Source organism: Hydra vulgaris, chromosome 10 (genome assembly GCF_038396675.1).
Source record: "Hydra vulgaris chromosome 10, alternate assembly HydraT2T_AEP".
NCBI classification, from domain to species: Eukaryota; Metazoa; Cnidaria; class Hydrozoa; order Anthoathecata; family Hydridae; genus Hydra; species Hydra vulgaris.
The window spans coordinates 8,034,849-8,062,433 of NC_088929.1; the positions used below are offsets into that span (position 1 = coordinate 8,034,849).

Below are 27,585 nucleotides of genomic sequence, written 5' to 3' on the forward strand. Positions count from 1 at the left end.
TTTCACAAACACAATAGGTATTTTTTGGCCATCAGAGGCAATGACTGCAAAAACCATGACCTGACTAGGATTTTTGTTTTAAAAGTATGTCTGAACTGTTTTAAAAGTTCACTTTTGTTGCCTTTAACAATAACACGTTTGTTTCTGCTATTTGAGGCAGGATCCATTGTAAAAAAATTTTTATCAGAGAAGAGTAAAACCTGTATGCCTTTTTTCGACTAGGCCAAGATTTGTTTGCTTCTTTTAAATCTGCTGATCTTATTACTTTTAGTCAGTAATGAATATCTTTTGCATTGACTGTACCGAGTTCCTGGTCAGACAGGACTTGACAGACTTTGTTTTGAGTATGGTCTTCCATTTCTTTTTTTCAATCAACATTTCCACACTCTATAAGCTTTTTTTTTATTCTGAGAAAAAAAAGTAAGAAAAACCTTTTTACTCTGAGTGTTTTTGTGGACTCCAAGGGCCTTTGCCACCTCCTTGAGCTCCATCCCAACCCTAAAAAATTGAATAATCTGTTTGTTTTTGTTTCCCATTTTGAAGTGTTTAAGTTTTTTTTTTAATTCTATTATAGTAACCTGTACATCATAAGCCAATATACAAAAAACCATAATTTAAATATATATTTTTTGCGGGAAATTCTGTTGTTTTTTTTATGCACTTTTTTTATTGCGTGAATATATTAAAATTAAAACGTAAAATAAAGATATAGTTTATTCTAATACTATTTTTTTTTTATTGAAATGATACATCCACTTCAGATACATATTTTGGATTAAAGTAAGCCTCCTTTTGTCGCGACTGGGAACTCTCTCCGGTACTCCTGAACAACCTGAATAAAATAAAAATAATATTGAATGTGTTTTCCAAACCTAGCCTATAGAATGCGTTCAAGAAAAAAATAACAAAAAATTAAATTTGTTTATACATACCTGTATCAAAAATTGTTTTTAATGCTCATTTTTCGTCATTTTTTCATTGTAATCCTCAATCAACTTCACTCCTTTTTCTGCAATATCATTTGTACATTTTAAGGTTGAAATGATATTTTTTCCTGTGCGATAATCCTCTCTGTTTTCCCAATTCAGCGGATCGTCCTGTAGAAATTCAACACAAATACCGAATCGTTTAAATAACTGAAGTGAATTGGCGGACAATAATTCAGTTGGTAGATCTTTTTAACAAAATTTTGGACATCTCGGATTTGCAACGATAGTTTTTTCTCAATGACTTCTGTCTCTTCATTTTCTTCTTCTTTTTCATTCACAGTCTCTATGTTTTTACTTGCACATTCCATAATTTTTTGAGCCATTCTAATTTTTTCAACTCTCTCAATTCTATCGTCAAATATTGCCAGCACACTCTTCACTTAGATACCATAAATGGTCTAAAAATTTTGTTATTGCAATGGTTGCAATGTTTTCATTAATATTTTTAAATTTAACCAATTTTCTCAAAAAATATATATCATTTTGGGGAGCTCCTGTAGTATTCGTTGCTGAAAACCAGGCCTCTACATAACAGTATACAACGAAAACGCAAATTTCTGCATTCAGTTTTGAATTATCCTTTCTCATTTTCATTTGATCGCGAAGTAAAAAAAGTTTTAAACAATAAATCGCTTTAGACATCCATCTTGCTAAATGATATGCACCGGGGGCCCCAAAACACACATTTGTTTTATCTCTCAAAAAAATGAGCGTCAATTGCAAAAACTCTTTGTAGTCATCATTAAAAAATCTTTGTAGTCATTGCTCTTTTGCAAGTTTCTGTTTCACAAAAATAATAATTTCGGGCGCTACATCTGTCAGTGCATTATAAACGGCTTCATCGCTAGTATAATCTAAAAATTTCATTTTATCAATATTCTTCCAGTTTTCTTTCAGTGCTTTGAATTGAGCAATTTCAGGGTTGGATGCTACAATTGCTTTTGTCCTAGTGAATACACCAGCCAAAATGACCTCAAATATATGGTGTCGGCATGGAAGCCACAAAATATCTCGCCCTAACCTTTGTTGAAGCAGAACTGCATCTCCTTTTATACGTCCAGTGTTTGATGCTATAGTATCAAAACAAAAAGCTTGAATTTTTTCGGTTAAATTTCATTCATCCATTCCGATCCTCCTGATGATGCAATTCCAGGTACTCCTAATAATTGTTCAAAATCTAAACCAACCGCGATCACAGGAAGCCGATTAATTTTCTCATTTTTTGTGATATCCGGCAATAATTTGGAATCCCAATGCACTTCAATAAAATTTGCATAATTTTCTACTGATTTTATTGATGAATATTTTATTTTCCGCAAAATCTCTCTCTTTCTTTTGATAGACGATCTATTGAGAACAAACTCGGTGATATCTATATTAAGAGCTTCTAGGACGGCAGAAATAATATGCATTGCATCCCTGTCACTCACTTTACATTTGTCCAAGGCAGCGGCCAGGCGAGGTGTCATTAACGTCTTTCGTCCTCTCTTGTTTGAAGTTGGACCCTGTTCAGATTCCGATATTAAATATGCGTCATCTTCACTGTTGTCTTGATTTATCCCTTTTTTCTGTGAATCTTCGTTTTCTTTATCTTCCATTTCAAAACATGCAATCGAACAACTAGAATTTTCCAACAAATCTTCTTTTCTTTTCAACTCTGCAGCTGTGCGTTCTTTTTTCCACTTTTCCTTACGTAATAATTTGATATCTACTCCCAACATACAACCTACTCTACCTTTCTCCCTTTGCTTAATTAAAAATTCTCTATCTTCGGCGATTTTAATCTCATTTAACGCATTTAAGGTGGCAATATCGAAAAGATTGTCTAAATCTTCTTTAAAATCATATTCTTTTTCTTTCTGCCGTTCAGTATCTCTATTTTTAGATTTTTCTAAATTTCTGACATTATCGTACAAAGATTTTAATTCCGAAATACAGTTTGAACGGTTTTGAACTGGGATTCTTGCTTTTTTCCAAAAAACGACCACTTCATCAATAACTAAAGCACTGCTGTCATTAAGATTTAAATTTACCACTCTCATGTTATAAAAAAGTACACTCAAAACATCTCGTTTACATGGTAATTTACTACCGCAGATTTGATTTTTCATCACTCCAACTAGATAAATTTTTTTCCAAAAAGTGGACATTTTAGCACTTTTATCAATTACTTATATAGCACGTCTTTTCTTATGCACTTCATGTACAAAACTAAAACGAATGTAGCATTGAACAAATAATATGTAAAAACAAAATTGCCTTTTAGAGACTTGTAGTTGCGCTTGTAGCGAATTCAGAATGCACTTGGTGGTTAGTTGCGCATAGTATCGTCATAGTATGTTAGGCAGTCATATGCATGAAACTTTAAGGCCAATGCGGCACATGTTAATATTATTGGATTGAGCTGAAATTTTGTATTTTTAATTTTTTGGTGTAACTGAACAAAATTACAAATAATTTTGAAAAAATATGAACTTTCGAAAATAAGGACCACCCTAATATATATATATATATATATATATATATATATATATATATATATATATATATATATATATATATATATATATGTATATATATATATATATATATATATATATTTATATATATATTTATGTATGTGTATGTATATATATATATAAATACATATATTTGAACTTTGTAGCAACTTATTAACTGGTACCCAATCACATAAAACTGTTGCCGAAAGTGGAAATGCATTTTTGAAATTGTACTATAAATCAAGGGTAACTATTTAATTATTTACTATTAAGGATCGTCCATAAATTGCACAATACTTAATTTATTTAAAAAACAGTAGTTAGGTTTAGGTCTTAGGCTTTTTCATGCTGTGATTTTCATTAAACTTATGAAGCTATTTTAATTTTTAATATAATTAATTTTTGTTTTGTTTATTTTTGAAATTTAGTGTTGCATAATTTATGAACAATCCCTTATAAAAGTTTAAATTTCTGTATTTAAATAGATTAAAAACATTAAAGAAATGTCAAGATGATAATTTTATGATATTTAATATAATAAAAGTTCTTATAATTTTTTATTTTATATGTTTATTATTTATGTTTGTTTATTACATTTTATGTGTTTGTTAAAATATTACAATATTTTGTTACAATATCTTTTATATTAATTTTCATAAATTTAATAAAGTTCAGTTATTTATTATATGTCATACATATATAACAGTTCAATATAATAATTATATTTCATGAATTATAGTTTTGAGAAACTTTTTCATGAGCTTTTTTTATTATAAAGCGATTTTTATTGCATTTTTAAAATAAATTTTGTGTTGTTGTTTTTTTTTAATGGAGAGAAAAAATATTGGTTTTTTCAGATTCTGATAAACTGATAAATTACACGGTTAGCATGGATCCTGATAATGCCAACCTAGCTGACCAAATCCAACCCAAGAATATGGAAATCCAAATTTACAAAATTAAACTATCCATTTACAAAATTTAATATTGGATAACAGTCCATTAACATATCTACAAATATTATTAGTTACGACCGATTAAACCCAAGAATTCGCTATTTAAAGTGTGGTTTGACTTGGCTTATGCATTGCAAGATAATATCATCATTTTCACGAAATGCGTAAACTACTGTCAAAATGAATGAAAATATTAAAAATGGTTGAAAAGCTTTTATAAAACCTTCATAAAAAAAGCCTTCATAAAATAATTTAATAAACCAAACCTTCATAAAATTTAGATAACTAAAATAATTGACAAATAAAAAGTTTTGAGGGCCAGTCAGAGGTTTGGAGGGCAAGTCAGAGGTTCGAAGGACCAGTTAGAGGTTCGAAGGACCAGTTAGAGGTTCGAAGGACCAGTCAGAGGAGAATCTTATGAAAGGGAGAATAACCTTTTGAAGAGCAGTAAAAATCTTTTGTAGAAATTTTTGTCATCAAATAAAATCTCATCTAAATTAAGTATGAAATTGTATCAATAAGTATGAAATTGATAATGTCATTAATTTAAAAAAAATATTTCATTTAAAGGAAAGAATTATGTAAGAATTATTTCCGTGATTTTAATCGTCTGTAATTAATAATATTTGTAGGTATGTTAATGGATTGTTATCCAATATTAAGTTTTGTAAATGGATAGTTTAATTTTGTAAGTTTGGATTTTCGAAATAAAATGTATGTATACAAATGCTACTGCTCTTAATGATAAAATGGATGAACTTAAACTTGAATGCGCTTTGTTAAAACTAAATATAGTTGGAATAATGGAAACCTGGTTCAATGACCAGTCAGTTTTAATAAAGGATTTATTTATATAGAAGAGACAGAAGTAATGGAAAAAGATGTGGTGGTGTAGGATTATATGAAGATAAAAATATTGACTCTTATGAAATAAACTTATGTGAAAGAGCTTTAATACAAATTTGGGTTATATTTTTAATAAAGAAATCAAAATATCTAGTTGGTTGTATATATAGACCAGTAGTATAAAAATGACATTCAAGCTCATTTTATTTTTAAGTATATCCTTAACCATATTCTCATAGCATATTTCAACCATTATGCTATCCATATTCTCATTAGTCATTTCAACCATTATGCTATCCATATTCTCATATCATATTTCAACCATTATGCTAACCATAATTTCTTAGCTAAAATAAAATAATATAAAGATAAAACAATGGTAGTATAACAACCATAATATATAAATATATTATGGTTAAATTATAACTGTAAACTCTGAGCTAAAAAATAATTTTTATAAAAAAATTACAAAAATAATTTTTGTAATTTTTTTATAAAAATTATTTTTGTAGTTTTAAATCATTTTTTTAAGTTAAGCTATAGCTCATTGATTTCATAACTGAAATCTAAGCATGAAATAAAGCATATTCTATTACAGTTAAACTTCCAGATTGTCCAACTTGTGCATCCCCTGAATTTAATGTAACTACTAATCTTCTTCCAGTAGGAACACTAGGCATGGAATCAGTAAAATGAGATAGTAGTTGTAGAACCAATTATTGCGCTTGTTTGATACAATAGTCCAGATGATTCATTGTTAAATGAATTAATATTAGCACCGTTCCACGAAGAAAGATAAAAGTCTTCTTAACCAGATGAGGCGTGTATACATACACTATTACTATCAAATCCTTTAAATACTGTATAATTAGTATCGTTATATGGTGTCCAAAGTTGTATAACAGAGTTAGTATTTACTGGAGAATTTTATGCATCATACATGCGTACTCTAGATTCACAACAATTTCCAGATACTCTGATAACATGCATTCTAATATATTTAAGATAAACACCTTGACCAGCATTGTCTGTAGTGTCTAATAATATATATTCTTTACCATTAGTTGTGTTAATGAATCTAAATGTTTCTGAGTATAATTTAATAGATGATAATGATTGAGGTATTGATGTAGTTCTTGTAATAAGAGGTTGTATCCAATATGTTTTGACTAGTTTTATTGTATAATTGAATTACAACACTATCTGTAGAAGTAGAATAATCTACTTCTACAGATAGTGTTGGAGATATTAATATTCTTTTAGCTTGTGATTTTTTATTTACACCACTTGACCCACTTGGCCACTCATTTTATGCAAACTCTTTACAAGGTTGTAATGTGCATACAGCTAATGCATTAGGAGGATACTTTACACTAGATTACACTAGACTTACTATTTACTACTAGTCTAGTAATTCAATTATACAATAAAACTAGTCAAAACATATTGGATACAACCTCTTATTACAAGAACTACATCAATACCTCAATCATTATCATCTATTAAATTATACTCAGAAACATTTAGATTCATTAACACAACTAATGGTAAAGAATATATATTATTAGACACTACAGACAATGCTGGTCAAGGTGTTCCTATGCAAATTGCATGATCTGCGTATATTCTAAGAAATACATTACCTGAAACATTATGATTAGGATATAATCCTTCTAATGCTAACCATAGTTTTCTGAGAATACCAGGACCAGAAGGTTGTACAAAAACTGTTGTTGCCTCAACACCTTTATGTGGTGGAATAGTCTGTTGTTTTAATCCAAGGCATGTTAAACTTGAATTTGGTGTTATCCCTAATTCATTAAGATTAAGTGTTTTATTATCAACATAATTTTTTGTAGCAGCATCATGTGGGCTAGTAGGTTCTGCTATATTTATTAATTTATTAGAATTTATATTAATATTACTAGTTGCATTATTATATCTATCTCTCCTAATAAACAAGTCAGTAGATTGGGATAATGTTAAACCATCTACAGCTACAGCTGAAGTAGTATCACGTCCGAATTTATCAACAGTCATTTTATATATAAAGAAAAATTTTTTAACTATATTTTTTTAAAAATTACCATAGATTATTAATAATTTTCTGAAAGTCACATCCTTCACCTAGTTTTTTTAAAACATATAAACACAAGTGTCCACAGAATGAGGTATTTCCAAATTGAACTCTATCGCTATTATAATAGACAGGACTTTTTAAATAATTAGCAACTTCAACTGGTGGTGGTAGTCCATAACTGGTGGTGGTAGTCCATAACTGGTGGTGGTAGTCCATAACTGGTGGTGGTAGTCCATAACTGGTGGTGGTAGTCCATAACTGGTGGTGGTAGTCCATAACTGGTGGTGGTAGTCCATAACTGGTGGTGGTAGTCCATAACTGGTGGTGGTAGTCCATAAGAGTCAAAATTTAGTTTTTTATCTCCATTTTTGTACCAGCAAATCCAGTGAAATCCTTGCGTACTTGAATCTCCTGTATTTAATATTCCACATTCTTTTCTTTGTGTAGTTTTAGATATTTCATCTCTTACAAATACACCTTTTTGTAAGAGATGAAATATCTAAAACTACATTTTTTTGCTGCTTTGACTGTGATGGTTTGCTTTGATCACCCATGTACTTATTATTAGAAGTTCCTAATCTATTTGATATCATACTAATTCCACCTCTTATACCTTTTTTTATCATTAGTATCATATCGTAATTACTTATTTCTATTTCACTTAATTCTATTAATTCTATAATCACTTAATTCTATTTTGCTCATCTTTAATGCTGCATCCCAAGCTAATCCTGGTGCTGTGTAGTACCAAGCAGGATCTAAATCATAATGATTCATACAAACATCACTAAAATTTTCAAATACATCAGCAAGTAACAATACATCTGAAACATTGTACAAATCGTGATAATCTCTAAATGTTTTGCAATTAAACTCTTTCCATACAATTTTTGCATGTGGGTATATACCTTTTCTTAGTAACAAATCTAATTTTTCACCTGAATATAATTTTCTTATATTTTTGCATTGATCTTTTTTTAAATTCTTTGATAAAGCATCTAAACTAGAAGGTATAAATCTATAAATATCTAAGAAACAAAGTTCACGTTTAACTTCAACTTTCTTACCCTCTTTATTAATAAACTCGCCAACTTTAATTTCTCTAGAAAAGCTAATATACTGTTCTTCATTGTTTGGTATACAACTCAACTTTTCTCCTGATAATTACTTTATAAATAAGTGAGAATCATAACCAGATAAATTGTGAGATAGTACTGGAAAGAATTTTGGAATTTTATAATTTAAATTACAATTGTTATGTGCAGCACCTCTATATTTTCCAGTAATATGACAGTGGTCACGTACTTTATTTTTCTCCACAAATGTGACATGATATTACTGCATTAAAATCATGCTTGTTTTCATCATTAAATATCATCCTTTTTGGAAATTTAATCTTTTTATAAATTTTTATAATATCTTTTTGTAAACTATCAGCAAAAATTTGTGCAACATCATCTGTTTCATTAGTTGAAGTAAATGTGGCTGGACTACTTTGATAAATACTTTTGTTGTAACACTTAATATAATAACAGAATGAACTTGGAATATGTTTTTGATATTGTTTAGTATAAGATTCATTCGGATTTGGTTCACAAGTGTCGATTGGTTTGATAATATTTTCAAAGTCAGCATATACTACAAACAGAACTCTCATTGATTTATTGCGATTAGTAAATTGCATTGTTGATTTTGGTGGTGGAAGTTCCATATGTACTGAATCATTTGTTTCACAATACGGTTTATGATTAGATAAAGATTCTTCAGAATTAAACCCAATAAACAGTTTCTACAATAGTGTTTTTTGCAATGTTTATTAGATGTTTGTGATGAAAGTAATCTGCTTAAATTTTTTATTAAACAGTGATGATTAGTTTCACCATTTGAGATTAATAGTAAATCTATTAAATGTTTGCGATCATTATTCTTTGATACATGCAAAATATGAACTTCAAAATATGAGTTTTCATAACCATATACATTGACACTGATGTCTGTATTGTTCTTCTCAAATTGTGTAATTTGATACTGGAAATTTTATTTTATCCCAGTTTATTTTTTCAGCTTGATTTTTAAGCTCTTTATCTACTCTTTCAGAATTTTTATCTTTAGGATTTAATGCTCTTGTGACACACCACTTGAAACATTGATTATCTTCATTCTTTATATTAATTATCGCATTTTTATTTGCTAAATTTTTATCAAGTGGAATGTATGATTTAGCCCTAATAGGATTATACTCAATAATATTTATATCCATCTTTTCAACAGTAACAAATCTCCAACCTGATCCTGCTTGTTAATATAATGGTAATGATTCTAAAATTTTCTGCTTTGATATTTCAAAAAACTCATCTAAATCTGTTATTTCTAATACAACTTGATTATCCATTCTAAATGGAGCAGATGTGATTTTAGTTTCTCCTGTTTTAATATCGGTATGCTCCATTTCACAATAGAGAATTATATAAACTTTTAAATTTTTAAGCATTTATGAAGGATAAAGCATTGTAACCTTTTATTCCTTTAGCTGTAAATTATTTTGTAACATTTTTAACAGATGATTTCTTTAATTTAAATTCTATTGGGTTTTTGTAAAACTTATTATACAAGTATGCAACTTTAGATTTTAATACTTCAATCTTTTTATTAGCTGTTTTTTTAATTATATTAGGAACATAAGACATAATTCAATTTGCAAAAGAATTATTCGATTCTTTTTTAGATATTGATTTATTAGTTGCAATAAAAGGTGTAGGAGTTAAAATTGTTGAAGATGATATATCTGGAATAGGATCATCTAGTATATTTCTATATTCGACTGATGTAGATTGCGTTTGTGTGCGCTCAACAGGTGTGTGCGCTAACGCTTCTAATAATTCACTTTTTCTCATTCTATAATATTTAATTTTTTGCTCTTTTGCAATTTGTTTTAAATATAAAAATATTAATTATTATACAATAATAATTAATATTTTTATATTTTGAAATCTCCTGCTCTTTTGTAATTGTCAATGTTCTATATACAAAAGGTGCAGGAGTTAAAATTTCTAAAGATGCTATATCTGGAATAGGTTCATCGAGTATATTTTCCATTTTTATATAACAAGATTTTGTTTATTAAAAATATTTACGAAGCACATGTAAATACTTTTTAAGCATATATTTATTATAAACATTCTATACGTCTCCACCCTCTAACTCTCTCTCAGAATTTTCAGATTTAAATATTTCAATCTTAAATCCATTATCAACTTTTCCATCATGTAATTCAAGATATCTCCATCCATGCTTAGTATCTTGCATAGCACTATATAATGAATTATATATTTTAACTTCTCCAGTTTCAATGTTTGTAAATTTGACAGTGACTGGTTTTTTCTCAATTGTTCTTAATCTTTCACATTTCTTTTTTTTTGTTTTTCATGATGTATTCTAGGCTTGAAAATTGTTATTTTCTCGATTGTTTCTTTCACTGGATGTATTCTAGGTCTGCCAACTGGTCTTTTATTATTTACTTCTTTAACTTCTTTACTCATTTACTTCTTTCACTGAATGTATTCTAGGTCTGCCAACTGGTCTTTTATTATTTACTTCTTTCACTTCATTCATAATTGATTCTTTATCTATCAACCCATTATCTATAGCAATCATTACCAATGAAGCGATATTGTCAGATTTTTTTAAAATGTTATTTTCTTCTAATAGATTTTTTTAACTCTTCTTTGTGTATTTCAATCTTTTTAATATATAAAGAAAAAATTTTTTTATTAATTTTCAAAAATAAATTAATAAACAACATTCATTTTATTCCCGTCTGATTGAAATTCTATCATTCTATCAGATATTACAACTGCAATAGCTTCAGTATCTGCTGGAACAACCGTATTTAATGTTGCTTTAATTTGTACATCTATTGTTGATGATTTTAATCTTTCTGATTGTTTACTAACATCAAAAACAAAAAGTGGGTATAAATCTTTATAGTCAGAAGGAGTTATATTGCTGTGTGTGATAAATTCATTCATTTCATAAAATTTTTCATTAAACACAGCTGCATCTCTATAAGCTCTTGAAAATGCTGATTTGGGAATGACAAATTATAATCAACAGCAGGATATCTTTCTTGATTAAGCATAATGTACATATTTTTCAAGTCGCATTGATCAAATATTGAAGCATTAGCATTTTGGTCTCCATCCTTACTTGTTTGCAATGCAACAATGTTTCTTGGTTTTTCAGAAGATGTCTTTACGCTCAATCTCCAAGAAAATGTAGTAGATTGTGCAACAGATATAGCATCACACTGATGCACTCGAAAACTTATTGGAAGCGTCACTTTTAATTCAAAAGATTTATAAAGACTAATCCTTTTTACATCTGATGGTATCACATGTGGTATAAACAATGATATTTTATTAAGATTACCTTTTTCTAAAGCTGCAGTAGCAAGCTTAAAAATCGCATTGTCATCACTTTTTCTTACAAGAGTTATTGTATGTTTGAACCCATAAATAACTTTGTTGTAATCATCACAGAATCAAAAAATGTGTCTTAAAGGTATGCAAAATGAAAATGTTCCTTTTGTAGTTGGTTTCTGAATTATATATGCTTGTCTTAATGCAAACCCTGAGTTATCAGCAAGTACTGCTGTTGTTGCAGTATCTTTATACCACAATTGAGTTAATCCTTGCACTAATTGAAAGTCATTTGGGTATTTAAGCATTCCTAACATTGTAGTTGCTTGACCTGGGTGATAAATAGTTTCTATATCTTGGTTTGATAATTGGTATGATATTTGAATGAATAAATGCATAATACCATTATTTGTAAGCGACACTACATCTGTATTAGCATAAGCTGTTTCATTTGCAAGTTTAACAAGTTGTCCTTCAAATAAGAGATAAGCTTCAGACGGAAGTGTGAACAAATCTTGTTGCTCAATGTTGATTCTTATCTCTCCAGCACTATTTAGATTTGTACGAGCTACTGGCTCATATTTATGGAATTCAAATCTTTCAATTCCATTATCTACATTTGGCATTTCTGTAAAATTTAATACTTCGGAAGTTGTCATTTTATTTATTTATATACAATATAAAAAAATTTTTTTTTTGATTGACAATTCTTAAAAAACTATATAAAAAAATTTGCAAGTCTACTAAAGTCTAATAAGCAAGTCTACGCGTAACAAGTGAAATTTATGCAAGTCGAAGACCGCGTCCTTTTTTAACTAGATCTTCCATTCTTATAGCATTTTCATTTGATACTTTTTTTGATGATCTTATTGCAGAACCCATCATCATTTTATTTATATTTGTTGATATATCATCTGCATTATTTTTTTTAGATCCATTATTAATCAGATCATTAGATCCAACCAAATTTGAAATTATTTCATCAATTTTTTTTATTTATAACAGGTTGTGAAACTATTTTTGAAGATGCTTTATCAATTATTTGTTTTCCTTTTTCATCTGCAGCATTTCTAGCAGCTTCTATCGCTCTAGCAACTTCTATGTTGAAAGTTCATGTCCTGCTGATTTAGCAGGGTTATTGCAGTTTTTCCTAAATCAGTAGCAGCCAGCTTCTTCAACATAGCTGATGATACTCTTGTTACATTTTGACATTTTTATTCGTTTAAATAAATCTCTTATACTTTCAAATATACCACTTCCTCCAATAGCATGTTTCTTTATATATCTCTTATTATGAATAATTAGCATTTTTTATGTACTATATATATATTTTTTATATGCACTGATATATAATTATAAATTATTTTGTATTGCTTTATACTGTGAACTATCTATTATTTCTTGTCGTAATAATTCATCACAAAATGCAACAGCTTCATTTCTTGTTCCAGTGTTACCTGCTTTCCATGCAGCTATACATAATTCAAGCATTTCAATTAATGCATCAGGGTCGCTAGGAAGAATTATAGTTTATATTTTTGTTCCTACTCCTGTTCCTACTCCTGTTCCTCTTGATTAATGCTTCCTATTTTCTTTTATATCTTTCCAAATGGGGGCTATTATTTCTTTGTATTTTACACTACGGGATGGCCTTGGTTTGTATGGGTTTGCATCAGAAAGAATTGCATCTGTTTGTAATAATTTATCTCTATATTTTTTAAGATCATCTTCAGTATATAAGTTCTTTTTAGGATTAAACTTTACTATCAACTCCCAAAGACCAGGAGTACCATAATATGTTTCATCATCAATAATTATATCATCATCAATAATATGTATTGGTTTTTTTCCAATATAGGATATACCATCTTATTTATATATTCTATATGTAGTATCTACAGATATTTTACTATTAGCATGCATTTTTAGATGATTTTCTGCAATTTTTCCTAGCCTCCTATCTTTATATTCATGAGAAGGCAATAGTTCTTTTGAATCAGTTATCATTATCTCTCTATTTGCTTCAGGATAAAAATTTGAAAAAGGGAGTGCAAATTTATTAGCTTGATCTTGCAATTTATTTATGTTTTCCTTTATTCCATTTTGACTATCAATTAATGGCTTGTACAATTTTTCTAAAAAGTCTAACTGTAAATTAGTTTCACCCATCTTTTCATATAAGCTATTATTCTATATTCTTTTTTTAGTATCTAAGAAATCTTTAACAATTTTGTCTCTTTTTTCAGGATCTTCAATTTTTAGAAATGACATTTTGCTTTTTTATAAATAAAGATAAAAAAATACAACACAATTTGTTATGTTGTATTTTACGTTTCATTTTTTGTTTTAATAACTTATTTTAATAAATTATTTTGTGCTTATACATCTATATTTTTACTAAATTTTGAGTATATTAATTGCATCATCTCTTCCTTGTTTAATTAATGATTCTTTAGTTTGTTCGTTAATTAATTCTTTTGAATTTGTTGTAATTTGCTCAAGCATGGCCTAAAAATTTTCAAGTTTACTAAGTATTAGTTTAAATTCATTGTCATCTATACTTCCATCTACTAAAGCTTTAGAAATATAGTCACTTATTGTATTTAGTTTTGAATCAGCAAGTACTTTAATCTTTTCATGCTTTTCTGTTTTTAAATTTAATTTTTTATTAACTTGCCCTCCTAATAATGATACAACACCTGCTCTTAATCCTTCACCTTCACATGCGATAGCTTCTGGTGATGCAATTATTGTTGCTAAAAAGCCAATTACAATAGTTTCAAGTGCCATAGTGCTTGCTAGTAATGAACTATCAATTGCTGTTATAAGTTTTTCTAATTGCCCTTGCAAAACATTTATTTTAATATTAGTATATTTACTCATTTTTATATATAGTATAAAATAATTAAAAAAATTATTTTACAATTTATTTTAATCATATTTGTTATTTTACTTCTTTTACATGAAATGTAATAGTTACTTCTTCTCCTCGTAAATTTAAAAGATTTCCATTTTGATCAAGCAATTTATTTTCCATTTTTGATATTGTTTTTAGTGTTACTGGTAAATAAATTAATTTATATGGCTCTAGAGCAATTTTATAACCAGGACCTAGAGTTGGAAAAAATGAATATATAACGTTATAAGTTCCTCCATTTATATACGATGATCCTATTATATCACTTTTTCTCGTATGCTATTAACATTTAACATGTTTACTATATTAGTTGATATATTGTAGCCTGCTGAATATATTCCAGTGCCAAAATCAAAAACAGTTCTAATTGAATTTGAAATTGTAAAATCAACTTTATAACCAGCTGCAATAGTTAAAGCTGATCTTAATGTATTATTATTTTCCTTCAATTTTAATATTTTCAACTCCTGAACTTGCATCACCGTTTCCTGTCATAATCAATTGAATATATTTATTTATATCAGTAATTTCATAACATCCATCCAGAATGTTTATATCCTTCCAAGTTGATCCGTTATTTGCGCTATATCTAAAATTGTTGTTTGAAGAATTAATATTAGGAAAACTGTAATATGTCTCTAAATTAACTAGAGCCATTTCATATTCTCTGTATTCTCTAAGTGTAATTATAGGGGAAACTTAGTTTTTAAGATATTGCTATTTCCGCTCACTGATAAATAATATGCCATTTTTGTTTTTTATATAGAAGATAATATTTTTTTTTTTTTTTTTATATTTTTTAAAAATTAACAAGTTAGTATATAAAACAATTTAATCCACTCCTATATTTTCCATATTCTTTTTTAGAAGATAGATCTATAATAATAAATCCATAAGGCTCTGACCGAGCTTTCTTTCAAAAAACTTCAAACTCATCATTTGACACATCACTTGAAACATGATCATTATAAATGTGATTTAAATTCTTTGTATCTTGTGGAAATAAACAAATAAAATTTCTATTTTCTTGTATAGTTTGCCTAGGTAACATAAAATAATTTTGTGCAAGATAGAAACAATATACATTACTATGTCTTGCTCTTATATAATATTTTTAACACTTATTTTGTTTTGTTAATTGTAAATCATCAAATATCATCAAATTATTCTTATGAATATCAAGATCTTCAGGATCAGGTACATCTTCTGCTGTTTCAAAAAACTTGCACTCCATATCTGTTTTCTCATTTAAATTTTTTGAAATGTATAAAATTATAAGCTCAGGGTTTGCATTTAATTTTTCTTTTTTGTCTTGTAACTTTTAGATCAAGAGCAGTTTCTTTTGGTAATTTTTTTTCAAAAGATTGTTTTAGTGTTTTGTATTCTGGTTGAAAAAGAGATTTTCCAAAAATTTGTAAATTATTATAGTCTAACCAACCAGGTCTCAAAAGTAAATTTAATAATAATGAAATATATGGACTATTGTATCAAGCAAGTGCAATAGTTGGTTCTACAACTACTATCTCATTTTACAGAAATTTTACTGATTCCATGCCAAGTGTTTCTACTGGAAGAAGATTAGTAGTTACATTAAACTCAGGGGATGCACAAGTTGGACAATCTGCAAGTTTTACTGTAATAGGATATGCTTTATTTTATGCTTAGATTTCAGTTATGAAATCAATGAGCTATAGCTTAACTTAAAAAAATGATTTAAAACTACAAAAATAATTTTTATAAAAAAATTACAAAAATTATTTTTGTAATTTTTTTATAAAAATTATTTTTTAGCTCAGAGTTTACAGTTATAATTTAACCATAATATTAGGTAACCAAAAAAGTTCGTGCGGTTTTTCCGTATATAATAAAAACACAAAACGACAAAAGTAAGTACATTTATTCATCAAAATAGTCACCATTAGCATCTAAAACCTTTTCCCAACGTAAAACAAGCTTATTTATTCCACTTCTAAAAAATTCTCGGTCCTTTGAGTCTATAAAAGCTTTCAACTCCATTTCAACTGCGTCCTGGTCTCGGAACTGCTGTCCTTTTAAATGATTTCCCAGGGAAAGGAAAAACTGGAAATCAGTAGGGGAGAGGTCTGGCGAGTATGGTGGATGAGGCAAACTCTCCCAACCAAGGCTTTGGAGCTTGTCCTGAGTCACGCGAGCGGTGTGCGGTCTCGCGTTGTCGTGGAGAAGCAGAACTCCTCTCCTGTGCATTTGTGTGGTGCATTACGAGCTGCTCCCAACAGGCCAAACCATTACTGGACTGGTCTACTCAGCACAGCTGCAACGAGTTCACGACCTGTTGCTTGTAAAGCAGCCTGCGCTGGTGCACAGGAGAGGAGTTCTGCTTCTCCACGACAACGCGAGACCGCACACCGCTCGCGTGACTCAGGACAAGCTCCAAAGCCTTGGTTGGGAGAGTTTGCCTCATCCACCATACTCGCCAGACCTCTCCCCTACTGATTTCCAGTTTTTCCTTTCCCTGGGAAATCATTTAAAAGGACAGCAGTTCCGAGACCAGGACGCAGTTGAAATGGAGTTGAAAGCTTTTATAGACTCAAAGGACCGAGAATTTTTTAGAAGTGGAATAAATAAGCTTGTTTTACGTTGGGAAAAGGTTTTAGATGCTAATGGTGACTATTTTGATGAATAAATGTACTTACTTTTGTCGTTTTGTGTGTTTTTATTATATACGGAAAAACCGCACGAACCTTTTTGGCTACCTGATATATTAATATATTATGGTTGTTATACTACCATTGTTTTATCTTTATATTATTTTATTTTAGCTAAGAAATTATGGTTAGCATTATAGTTGAAATGTAATATGAGAATATGGATAGCATAATGGTTGAAATATGATATGAGAATATGGTTAAGGATATACTTAAAAACAAAATAAGCTTGAATGCCCTTTTTATACTACTACAAGTATAAAAAGTGTCTGTCACAAAGTCACATTTTTGAAAGGTAGGAACAGACATACTTTGTATGAGATATAAGTTACTAATCATATTAAGAAATTTATGTTCTATTGAATGATTGCTACTTTCAATAAGTTGTACATGACCAATTGACCATTGCATATTTGGAAAGTTAAAGTCTTCCATTATTATCAAATCAACAAAACCTTTTTCATTGATAAATGAACATGTCATTGTAAAGACTTTCCTCAAATTTTCAATATCTATGTATTCTTTTGGTCTAAGTAGTATATTTTTCTGAAATGATTTACAACTGGTCTATGAAGTTCGTTTGCAAGTTTGTCAGTCCATTTTAGTTCTTTATCTTTTTTACTGATCGTTGGTGGTTTTTTTCAACACCTAATTCATATAGGTTCAAAGAACCTAATTCATATGGGTTCAAAGAACGTAGACCAAACTTTGCTTTAGATGATATAATAGGTTTTATAATACCTCGTTCAATTCTTTCACGTATTGTCGGATTTTTATAGCATTCATTTCTTCGATCATAATTTTATCAGCTAAATTTCTTTTTGCAGTATTATCAAAGTATTTATAACATCATGATGTTAAGTTGCATTATCAATTCTATCTAAAGGTTTGCTCCATTCTTTATATGCGTCAGTAGACGTTAATCGTTCATCTAAATTAGTATATAATAATATTTACGAGGAGGTCAAAAATACCTTAGATTTAATTTTTATTATGAATGATGAAGATATTTTTGGTTTAAAAACAAGTGCTATTCTTGGAAATTTAGTGAAAAGCCATTTAATGATAGTTTTCAAATATGCTACATTAAGACTTCATTAAATTGAAACCGAAATACATCTAATTACAGTAATATTTAATTTAATTATAGTAATGTTAGTCAGTTATCTGAAGCATGTTATAATTGTATTCCAAAAATAGACTTACATTTGAGAAAAAGAAAAAGTAGAGAGTTAAAAAATTAAAATTATCATGCAAAGAATGCTGCAAACAAGTGTTATGAAATAAAACGAAATCAAAAAAATCAATGAAAATCAATAAAAAATAAACTTATTTATAGCTATATCAATAATCAAAAAACTGTAAAAAATTGTATAAAAACAATTAAAAATAATGATTGCATTTTTAATGATCCATTTTCAATAGCTGGTATACTGAACAACAAATTTCACAATGTTTTTATAAATGAAAACCTGATTTTACCAGTCGATGGTAACATTGATTTTGATGTTTCTACTATTACTATTGAAAGTGTTAAGTTAAAACTACAGAACATAAAAAATCAATGAAACCTGATCTCAATCATCCAAAACTTTTAAAATATTGGTTGGACTTATTGGTTCTCCCGGTTACTTTGATTTTTTGAGCTTTTATAAATACCGGCATATTGCCATTGCAATTTCGATTTTTTTTAAACACTATTGTTTAAGAAAGGTGACAAACTGTTAGCATCAAATTAAAATAAGACGACAAGTAGTCATAGTAAGTGATGATGTGGAAAAAAGTTTTAAGTGGCGTACTTCTAGGATCCGTGCTTGGAACATTATTATTTTTGATATTTATAAATGCTTTGCCTGATTCCCTTCAGAATATAGCAAACTTTTATGCTGATGATACAAAAGTCTTATCAACAGTTGAAAAAACAAAAAAAAGTAGATAATGTTTAAGCTTCAATGAAGCTATTGTTTCGTCAAAAAAATGGTTACTTTCCTTTAATATTGACAAATGTCTTGCGATGCATTATGGAGTAAAATTTATGAATGATCTTAAGTAGAACAACAGTTTATAATATCTTCTTCATAAGCAAATTTAATCTTGTGTCAAATTAAAAAGTTTTTTTGCGCATCAGAACAAATACATTCTCAAGGTGCTATACTAAGTATTTGTGCGATCACATATTGAACTCGCTGCACCAGCTTGGTCTTCAAATAAAAAAAAATGATTTTAGAAAAAGTTGATAGATGAGCAACTAAAATACCTTCTAATCTAAAATATATGAAGAATGAATGAACATGTATGAAGATCGGGTTATCGTGCAACTGGTAACATGTAACCCAGTACAACTTGCTTCATGTCCTGCTTCCTTGTAGGATACGCTTTTTTAGGCAAAGGCTAGCTCTAACTTAGAACATCCCCTGCCTTGGGGCTCTTGGTTAAGTATATATGTAGTTGAGTACATAGGCTAGAGATCGTGTCTCGATAAAAATACTCATCTTGTTAAACGCAACCAGCTACTGTCTTGAAGAAAGCCTCCTAGGCAAAGACTTAAGGGGTAAACAGATTCTATCTGTTGACCAGCCCTGCACCCCTTCTTTATCTAATAGGCTGGCGCAGATGTATTTATAATATGTTTTTTTCTAGTTTAGGATGTTAAATGCTGGATCTTTATGATTCAGTTCATGGGTTTTGCTTGTATCTCTGTTTTTATGACTAGGCAACTCATTCTATTATCTCCTAATGAGGTTACAGCTCTAAAACTCAGTTTTATGGTTTGGAGGCCGGCCAGAGAACCCGACCAGAGTCTTGTTTTCCAGCCTGCTGGAAAGCGGCATCTGTTATCCTTAATTTCAAAAATTCTGGAGAACAGTCTGACTTGTCCAACTACCGTCCCATTAGTCTTCTTCCAATCATAAGCAAGGTTTTTGAGTTTTTAATTACCAAACATTTAATCTCTCATATTGAATCTAATAACCTTTTTTCTGATCATCAATATGGATTTAGATCTTCTCTAAATTCTTCTACAGCTGATTTGCTAATAGTAATAACCGATAGGTTTTATTATGCATTAGAGATTAGAGGTGGAAAGGTTAAGGCTATAGCTCTTGAAATTTCTACCCTTCATCTTCTGGGACAATAATGCATTCGATGAGTCATCTACCCTTCATCTTCTGGGAATAACTCTTACTTCTGATATTTCTTGGAAACCATATATGAAATCCATTGATAAATTTGCATCTGCTAAGGTTGCATCTCTTTATTGTGCTCGACACTTTCTTACTGATTCTATTCTTGATCTCTATAAATCTCAAATCTGTCCTTGTATGGAATACTGTTGCTATATCTGGGGCGGATCTTCCAATGATGCCCTTTCTCTTTAAGACAAGGTACAAAAATGCATTGTAAACATTGTGAAACGTGCTCTTTCAGCCAACCTCCAACCTTTATCACATTGTCATAAATACTGTAATGGACACAGCTCTAAAGTGCTAGTGTCTCTTTTGCCATCTACAAATATTAATTCTTGTGTTACTCGTCATTCAATTAAGTCTCATCCTTTTACTGTGACATTTCCTAAGTGCTCCAAAAACTAGTATTCTTCTAGTTTATTTTCCTCAAAAATCAGTTCTTTAGAATTCGCTTCCTTTATTTGGCTTATCAATCTACTGTTGCTTAAAAATTTAAATACCAGAGGTCACAGGTTTAGATATGACAAAGAAATTATTAATAGTGGAGTTTGATATAACCTCTTAACAAATAGAGCTGCACCATTATGGAATTCATTGTCAGAAGAAGCTGTCGATGCAAAATCTTTGAACGAATTCAAAAGCCTTTATAAAAGACTACAAAAGTAAAAAATCTGAACAAATTAAATTGTATTAAAGAAAACTTCAATTAAAACATGAAAAAGCTGTCAAAGTGTGGAATTCACACTTGCTGGTATTTTCATGAGCTATAGCATTAAATTATATTAAAAAATAATAATAGGCTTCACAAAGTTTTTAACAAGTTTCTAATCACTTTAAAAGTGAATAGTTTGATAGTTTTAAACAAACCTTCTGAACAAAGTTGAATGTGAAGATAAAATATGTATGTTTTGGCTTCAGGTCGAAGTAGTGCCCAGCCACTATCAAGTGCTCCATATTTGACCTCTCTAGCTCTTTTAAATGTACAATTATATACAGGACTATCAAATAATGGATTAAAGAAAGTGGTTAGAACTGTAAACCAAACATTAAGCAACAGGATGGTAGAGCCAAATTAAAAAAAAAAATTCTTAAGTACAGGTCAACATTTGAGTGGTTTCTTCACCTGCAGTGGCTTAAAAGCTAATTTTTGCTTGTGATATGAATGTTGCAAATTTAATTTGTGGTCTTCAAACCCATTTAAGTATGCACCCTTGCATGGTGTGATGTCAAATCTAAGTGTCTTGCCAAATCTGGAAACTTGCGAACACTGTCACAAGTTTCCAGTTCCGATTGTGAACACCCAAATCTTGACTCAAGTCTTTTCAGCAATCTAGCAGGGTTGTTGCTCATACAAAGTTGTTAGCAATGTCATTCAAAAGCCATCATCAGTGGGCCTGACAATATTCTGATTTTGTAAATAATCTCAACGATGGAATCGCATCTCTGTATAGGAGTTGTTAATCATCCTTTTTAAGCAGTTTTAAGTGTTAAAGATACTTTAAACTGCTTGGATAGAAGTTGTTAAGTGGCCAAGTGCCCTCTACATTTAACTGAGCCCATATCATAGGGGTCAGTTTGAAAAAAATGAGTGCAGAAAGCTTCTTAAAAGTGTGAATGTGCTCCGGCAACTTGCTTATACAAACTGTGTTCCTAACATGCTTAACATAAAATAAGCATTCAAAAGTTTTTTAGGGCAAAAAAAAATTATTTTAACTGAAACTTTTTTGTTTTACTAACTGATAGTCCCTTTGCCGGGCTTTGCACTTTTTTAGCACTTTTTTTTGCATTTCAGCAGTAGTTAATACTTTAGGAAATATTGAGATATTTATGTTATGCATAAGCCAATTCAAACCACGCTTCAAATGGCAAATCAATATTTTTTGTTTATAGAATGAAAATGGTACAGTATCGGACAAAACATGGTGGACAAACTCATATTTAGAACAAAAGTTGATCAAAAACTAAAAAAAACTAGTAAAACAATTGAACATATTATTTTTTATGTAGTTTATTGTGTTGTTAACAAAACTTAAAACTTTTGAATCATACTAAAAATCACTAAAAAAGTTTTATAACACATTTTCCCTAACAAACTACATTTTTCTTTGGACAAAACAAGGTTCAAAAAATCGACTGAAAATTCAAAAAATTTCAAAAATTAGCTTATTATTTTTCGAAAAAATTCAAAAATTAACTTAATATTTGGTAGGACCTCCTTTACTTTTAACTACTGCTTTCATTGTTCGAGGCATAGACTCAATTAATGAGTCAACAATTCTCATATCAATCTCTCGCCAGGCCTTCTCATTTTGTTCAAATAATTCCTCTCTGGTCTTCACATTTGCACGCTCAATCTTATTGTCAATTATTTCCCACAAATTTTCTATGAGATTCAAGTCAGGGCTTTGTGCAGGCCACTCTATTATGGTGATATTCTTGTCCTTGTTGTTTTACAATTTTTTTACAATTGTTTTACAATTTTTGACGTATGTTTGGGATCATTGTCCTGTTGAAAAATCCATTTTAGGGGCTTCTCCCATTCAGCATGTGGTAACATAATGTCTTCCATTATATCTTTGTAAATAAAACAGTCCATAATTCCATTAATTTTGTGAATAGGACCAGTTCCTAATGCTGAGAAACATCCCCAAACCATAGCAGACATTCCATGCTTAACACTCTCCTTGGTATATTTAGTATTGAATCTGTTGTTCTTTGGTCTCCAGACTCAGTTCTTGCTGTTGCTTCCAAAAAGGTTATATTTTGATTCATCACTAAAAAGTTTTTTAAAAATGATTTTCCACTGGTCTACAATCCAATTTTGGTGTGCTTTGGTAAACACAAGTCTTAGCTTTCTATTTTTAAAAAAAGTTAGTGGTTTCTTGGCAGGCATTCGAGAGAACGATTTTGCTTCGTTAGCTCTTCGTCGCACAGTGCGATTAGAGATTGTAGTTTAAGTTTTTCGGTTAATTTTGTGGATGACAAAAATGGATCTTTTTTAAGCTCTTTAACAATTATTTGATCTAGTCTTTGTGATGTTTTCTTGGATGTCCGCCCCGATAGTTTGTTTTATCTCAGTCACGAGATCCAAATGATTTGACAGTTTTGCTTACAGTCGATTTAGCTATATTATATTTTCTACAAATTTTGGCTTGGCATTTCCCGCTTTTAAAATCTTTAATAATATTTTCAGGTAAAACACTTCCTAATTTATCGTAAGCCATTTTAAGTTGCAATTTACGCCATATATCACAAGTCAAATCTATTTTTAGTTTAATTGAAAAAATAATCGGTTAGATGTTCCAAAATCTATTTTATTATTTTAGAGTAATGTTATGATAAAAGTGAAAACAAAAGAATACGGTAAATTGAATAAAGACAATGAAATCTCATAAAAGAAGCTTCGTTTTGATTTGTCCACCTTGTTTTGTCTAAGGAAAAATGTAATTTGTTGAGAAAAATGTGTTATAAATTTTGTTAAGAACATAATAAATTATTTAAAAATTAATATGTACAATTGTTTTACTAGTTCTTTTTAGTTTTTGATCAACTTTTGTTCTAAATTTGAGTTTGTCCACCAATGTTTTGTCCGATTCTGTACATGCAGCAATAAAACAATTCTAAAAAAAATTCATTGATATTATGTAGTAGAACGCTCATGTAACCTTTATTTTGAAAATAGTGATTGAATATCACAGTAATCAGTAATGTTTTGAGGTCTAAGTAGCAAAAAAACTAACATAATAAAAATTAAAACTGTCATAAGTCCTTAACTTTTTTTTTTAATTTTTATCAAATTATGTACAGTGGTTCTCATTTTACATTTGTTTTTATCGTTGCACTGTAAAATTAAAATTTCACGTAATTTGAACATTCAAATTAAATTATTTTCCGCAGACAAAATTAAAAGATTTTAAAATTTGTATCACCTTGATGTGTACATTATCCCACCATATAAGTGGCGTTCTTGGGTCAGCTAGGTTGTCATTATCAGTATCCGTGCCAGCTGTGATTGTAATCCTAATGACAATGCAATTGAATAAAACATTTTTTAGAGAGTAGCAAGTTTTTCATCCAGAGACCCAGAAATCATAAAAAATCAAAGAAAAATCTTTTTTGTTATGTTTGAGTTGTTAAAACTATTATGAAACTAGTTATTTAGACAAAATATTTTGTAAAAATTGTTGGAAAAATGAATTTTGAAAATTCGTATTTTTTTACATAAATACTTGAATCTTTTTTTAGGTTTTAAGAATAGAACTGTAATAAATATATAGGATATGTTTGTGTTTGTATTCTTTATGGTATAACACACTTCAGTTCAACTGCAAACCTGGGCCAATGTGAATATGCTAATGTTAGGACTTAAAAAGCACAGTTTTAAAAACCAGTGTAATCATTAACCTACTGCTACACTCTGTATGAGCTAAGCTTAAACTAGCATTCAAACTATAATTAGTTTATTATATATTAGTACGAAAAAAATTAACTTGAGTAATTATAAACCCTCCCAAATATTAAAAAGTCTTCATTAATTTTAACAATTAAAAAAAAGGATTTTTATAAAAATGCTTTTTATTGTTTACTATACAGGCTGTGTTGTTTACAATGTGCGCAGGAAATGAGTTGTTCTTTGCTATGTTATATCTTCTTCACTTCTCCAATGGACCAAGCAGTAAGTCTTTTTTTGCATTTTTAAAATTTTTTTGCATTTTAAAAACTAGTTAAAATTAAAAATGATGTTAAAAGAAAATGTGTCAAGCTTGGTTTTGACTCTTATTGATTTTACCTTGATGTACTTTTTTTTTTTATTATTACTAATTTTTGTTTTTTAATTATTTTATAACAGTTTCAAATAATTGTTATAAAAAGAATTTTAAAATTAATTTTTTTTTCACTAGTATTTGGTTTTGGTTTGTGGAAGGTCGTAGCTTGTATTGCATTTCCGATCAGTCTTACAAAAAATGTTTTAAATATAGTACAACTTGTCAATGGCTTCAAAGCTGTGGCTGATATTGATATAAAAGACAGAACAAAAAAAAACTGAAGTTAAACTGAAGATCTTAAGTTAAATTTAAAAATAACTGAAGTTTAAAAAGCATTGTAAATTTTATAAATCTAATTTATTGTATTTTTTTGTTAAAATTTGTTTTTTAAAAAGAATTTTTGTTTAAAATTATTGAAAGCAATTGCACTTATAAATTCCAATTATTTATTTATGTAATTAATGTAATTAATTATGTAAGCTTGTCCATATTATAACATTTTGATTTACCTTATGATTAACATAACATTAGTGTAATTAGAAATTTAAATGTTCAATTTTATTCTTTTTTGATTACATATTAAATTTTTTTTTTTAATTTAATTTGTATTATAGTTTTTTGTAATAAGTATTTATTTAGGGTTGAATATAATTTTTAAAAGTAAATTTACTGTTTTCTATTTGCCTAAGTAAAAAAAAAATTAACAGTGATTTTTTTTTATAAGAAAAGAATAATATTGATCAATTAATTTTTTACTTATTTTTTCCCACTCTTGCTAATTTAGAGTTTTTAATGAGAATGGGTCAACAACAAAGTCTTCCTACTTCATATCCTGATTGGTTTAAATTATTTGTTATGATTTTTGATATTAAATCTTCCTACTTCATATCTTGAATGGTTTAAATTATTTGTTTATGGTTTTTGATTGGTTTAAATTATTTGTTTATGGTTTTTGATTGATTTAAATTGTTTGTTAAGATTTTTGTGCTTATTAGTTCAAAGAGAAGTTTTTTAATTTAAACAAAAATGACTTAAGTGTAAATTAAAATAAACTTAAAATTATCAATTTTAGTGACATGTTCAATATTTTTTTTGAATTTGATGTTAGCTTTGTTATGTATGTCTATTTAAAAAATTTAGTTAGCTTTAAGTAATAATTTCTAAGCAAGTAACATTTAACAAGTAATAGGTACAGTAAAGTCCCACTTATTTAAAACCTCCTAGGGGAATAAGAATTTACTTCAAAAACCGAAAGTTCGAATAACTGAAAGTCTTCTTTAAAGTGACCTATTTTAAGTTACTATCAAATTTTAACAGAAGAAGAGAGTAAAAAAGAAGAAAAACTTTGAAAAAAACTTTAAGTTTAAGTCTTTACCTTCTAAAAAGCAAATTTAAAATAAAAATATAAAATCTTTACAATTTATCAAAAAAATTTATCAACAGAATCATGCTTTCCAAAACTTAACTTTTGTCTAAAAATGTATAATTAAATTAAATTTAAGTTTAAAAGTGTATTTAATAAGAATTTTACATTTGTAGTGATTTTTTGTAATTCAAAGATACATAAAAAAGAAATATGTTTTTAAAATATTTTTTTTTAAGACTTTTAAAATTTTTTCTGTTAACCTATTCTACACATTTTTTTAATAAAGTGTTTAAGGATTAAATTAATGAGAGATTGTATTTTGTACTAATTACGCTAATTAACTCTGTTCTAAGGTTAAACTAATAAACTCTGTTCAGGGGATAAATATATTTTTTTATCTTTAACAATATATGCATGCATAATATACAGATGCCAAAAACTCTAGTCAACAAGCTGATGTTTATAAATGATATTAATCTATAAATTTAATATTATTAGTTTTTATTTCCTCTTAAGTAATTACATTGTCATTAAAATATTTAAATAGAGCTTATGCAAATTTTTTGATATCACAAAATATTTAATTTTTGTTATATATTTTATATTTTGTTAGTCTTGTGTTTTACTTTTGGTTAACTTATTAACATATTTAACATTTATGAACTGGGTTAAAATGTTTTTTTTTGTTTGTGTGTAAGTATGTGTGTGTATGTGTTTTTTTTAAATATATTTCCTTCCCCAAAAAAGTCTCAAACATTAAAAATCTTTAAGTTTTTAAAGACTTTTTTTTAAAATCGCTAAGTTTTTCAAAACTGGTAGTTCAGAATCTATTAGGGTCAACCACATCAGCAGAGTCTATTAGGGTCAACCACATCAG

General features: G+C 28.6%; 1 protein-coding gene across 1 annotated transcript in view; it reads left to right on the forward strand.

Annotated features, from left to right (window-relative positions):
• Window positions 1-26,007, forward strand: part of LOC136085768 (CDP-diacylglycerol--inositol 3-phosphatidyltransferase-like) — a 54,231-nt gene extending 28,224 nt beyond the window's left edge. Inside the window, exons 5-7 of the mRNA XM_065807189.1 lie at window positions 3,655-3,736; window positions 25,170-25,251; window positions 25,478-26,007. Coding sequence (XP_065663261.1) covers window positions 3,655-3,736; window positions 25,170-25,251; window positions 25,478-25,623 — 310 coding nt within the window. The 3' untranslated portion in view covers window positions 25,624-26,007. The remainder of the gene's footprint in view (window positions 1-3,654; window positions 3,737-25,169; window positions 25,252-25,477) is intronic.
• Window positions 26,008-27,585: the final 1,578 nt, after the last annotated feature.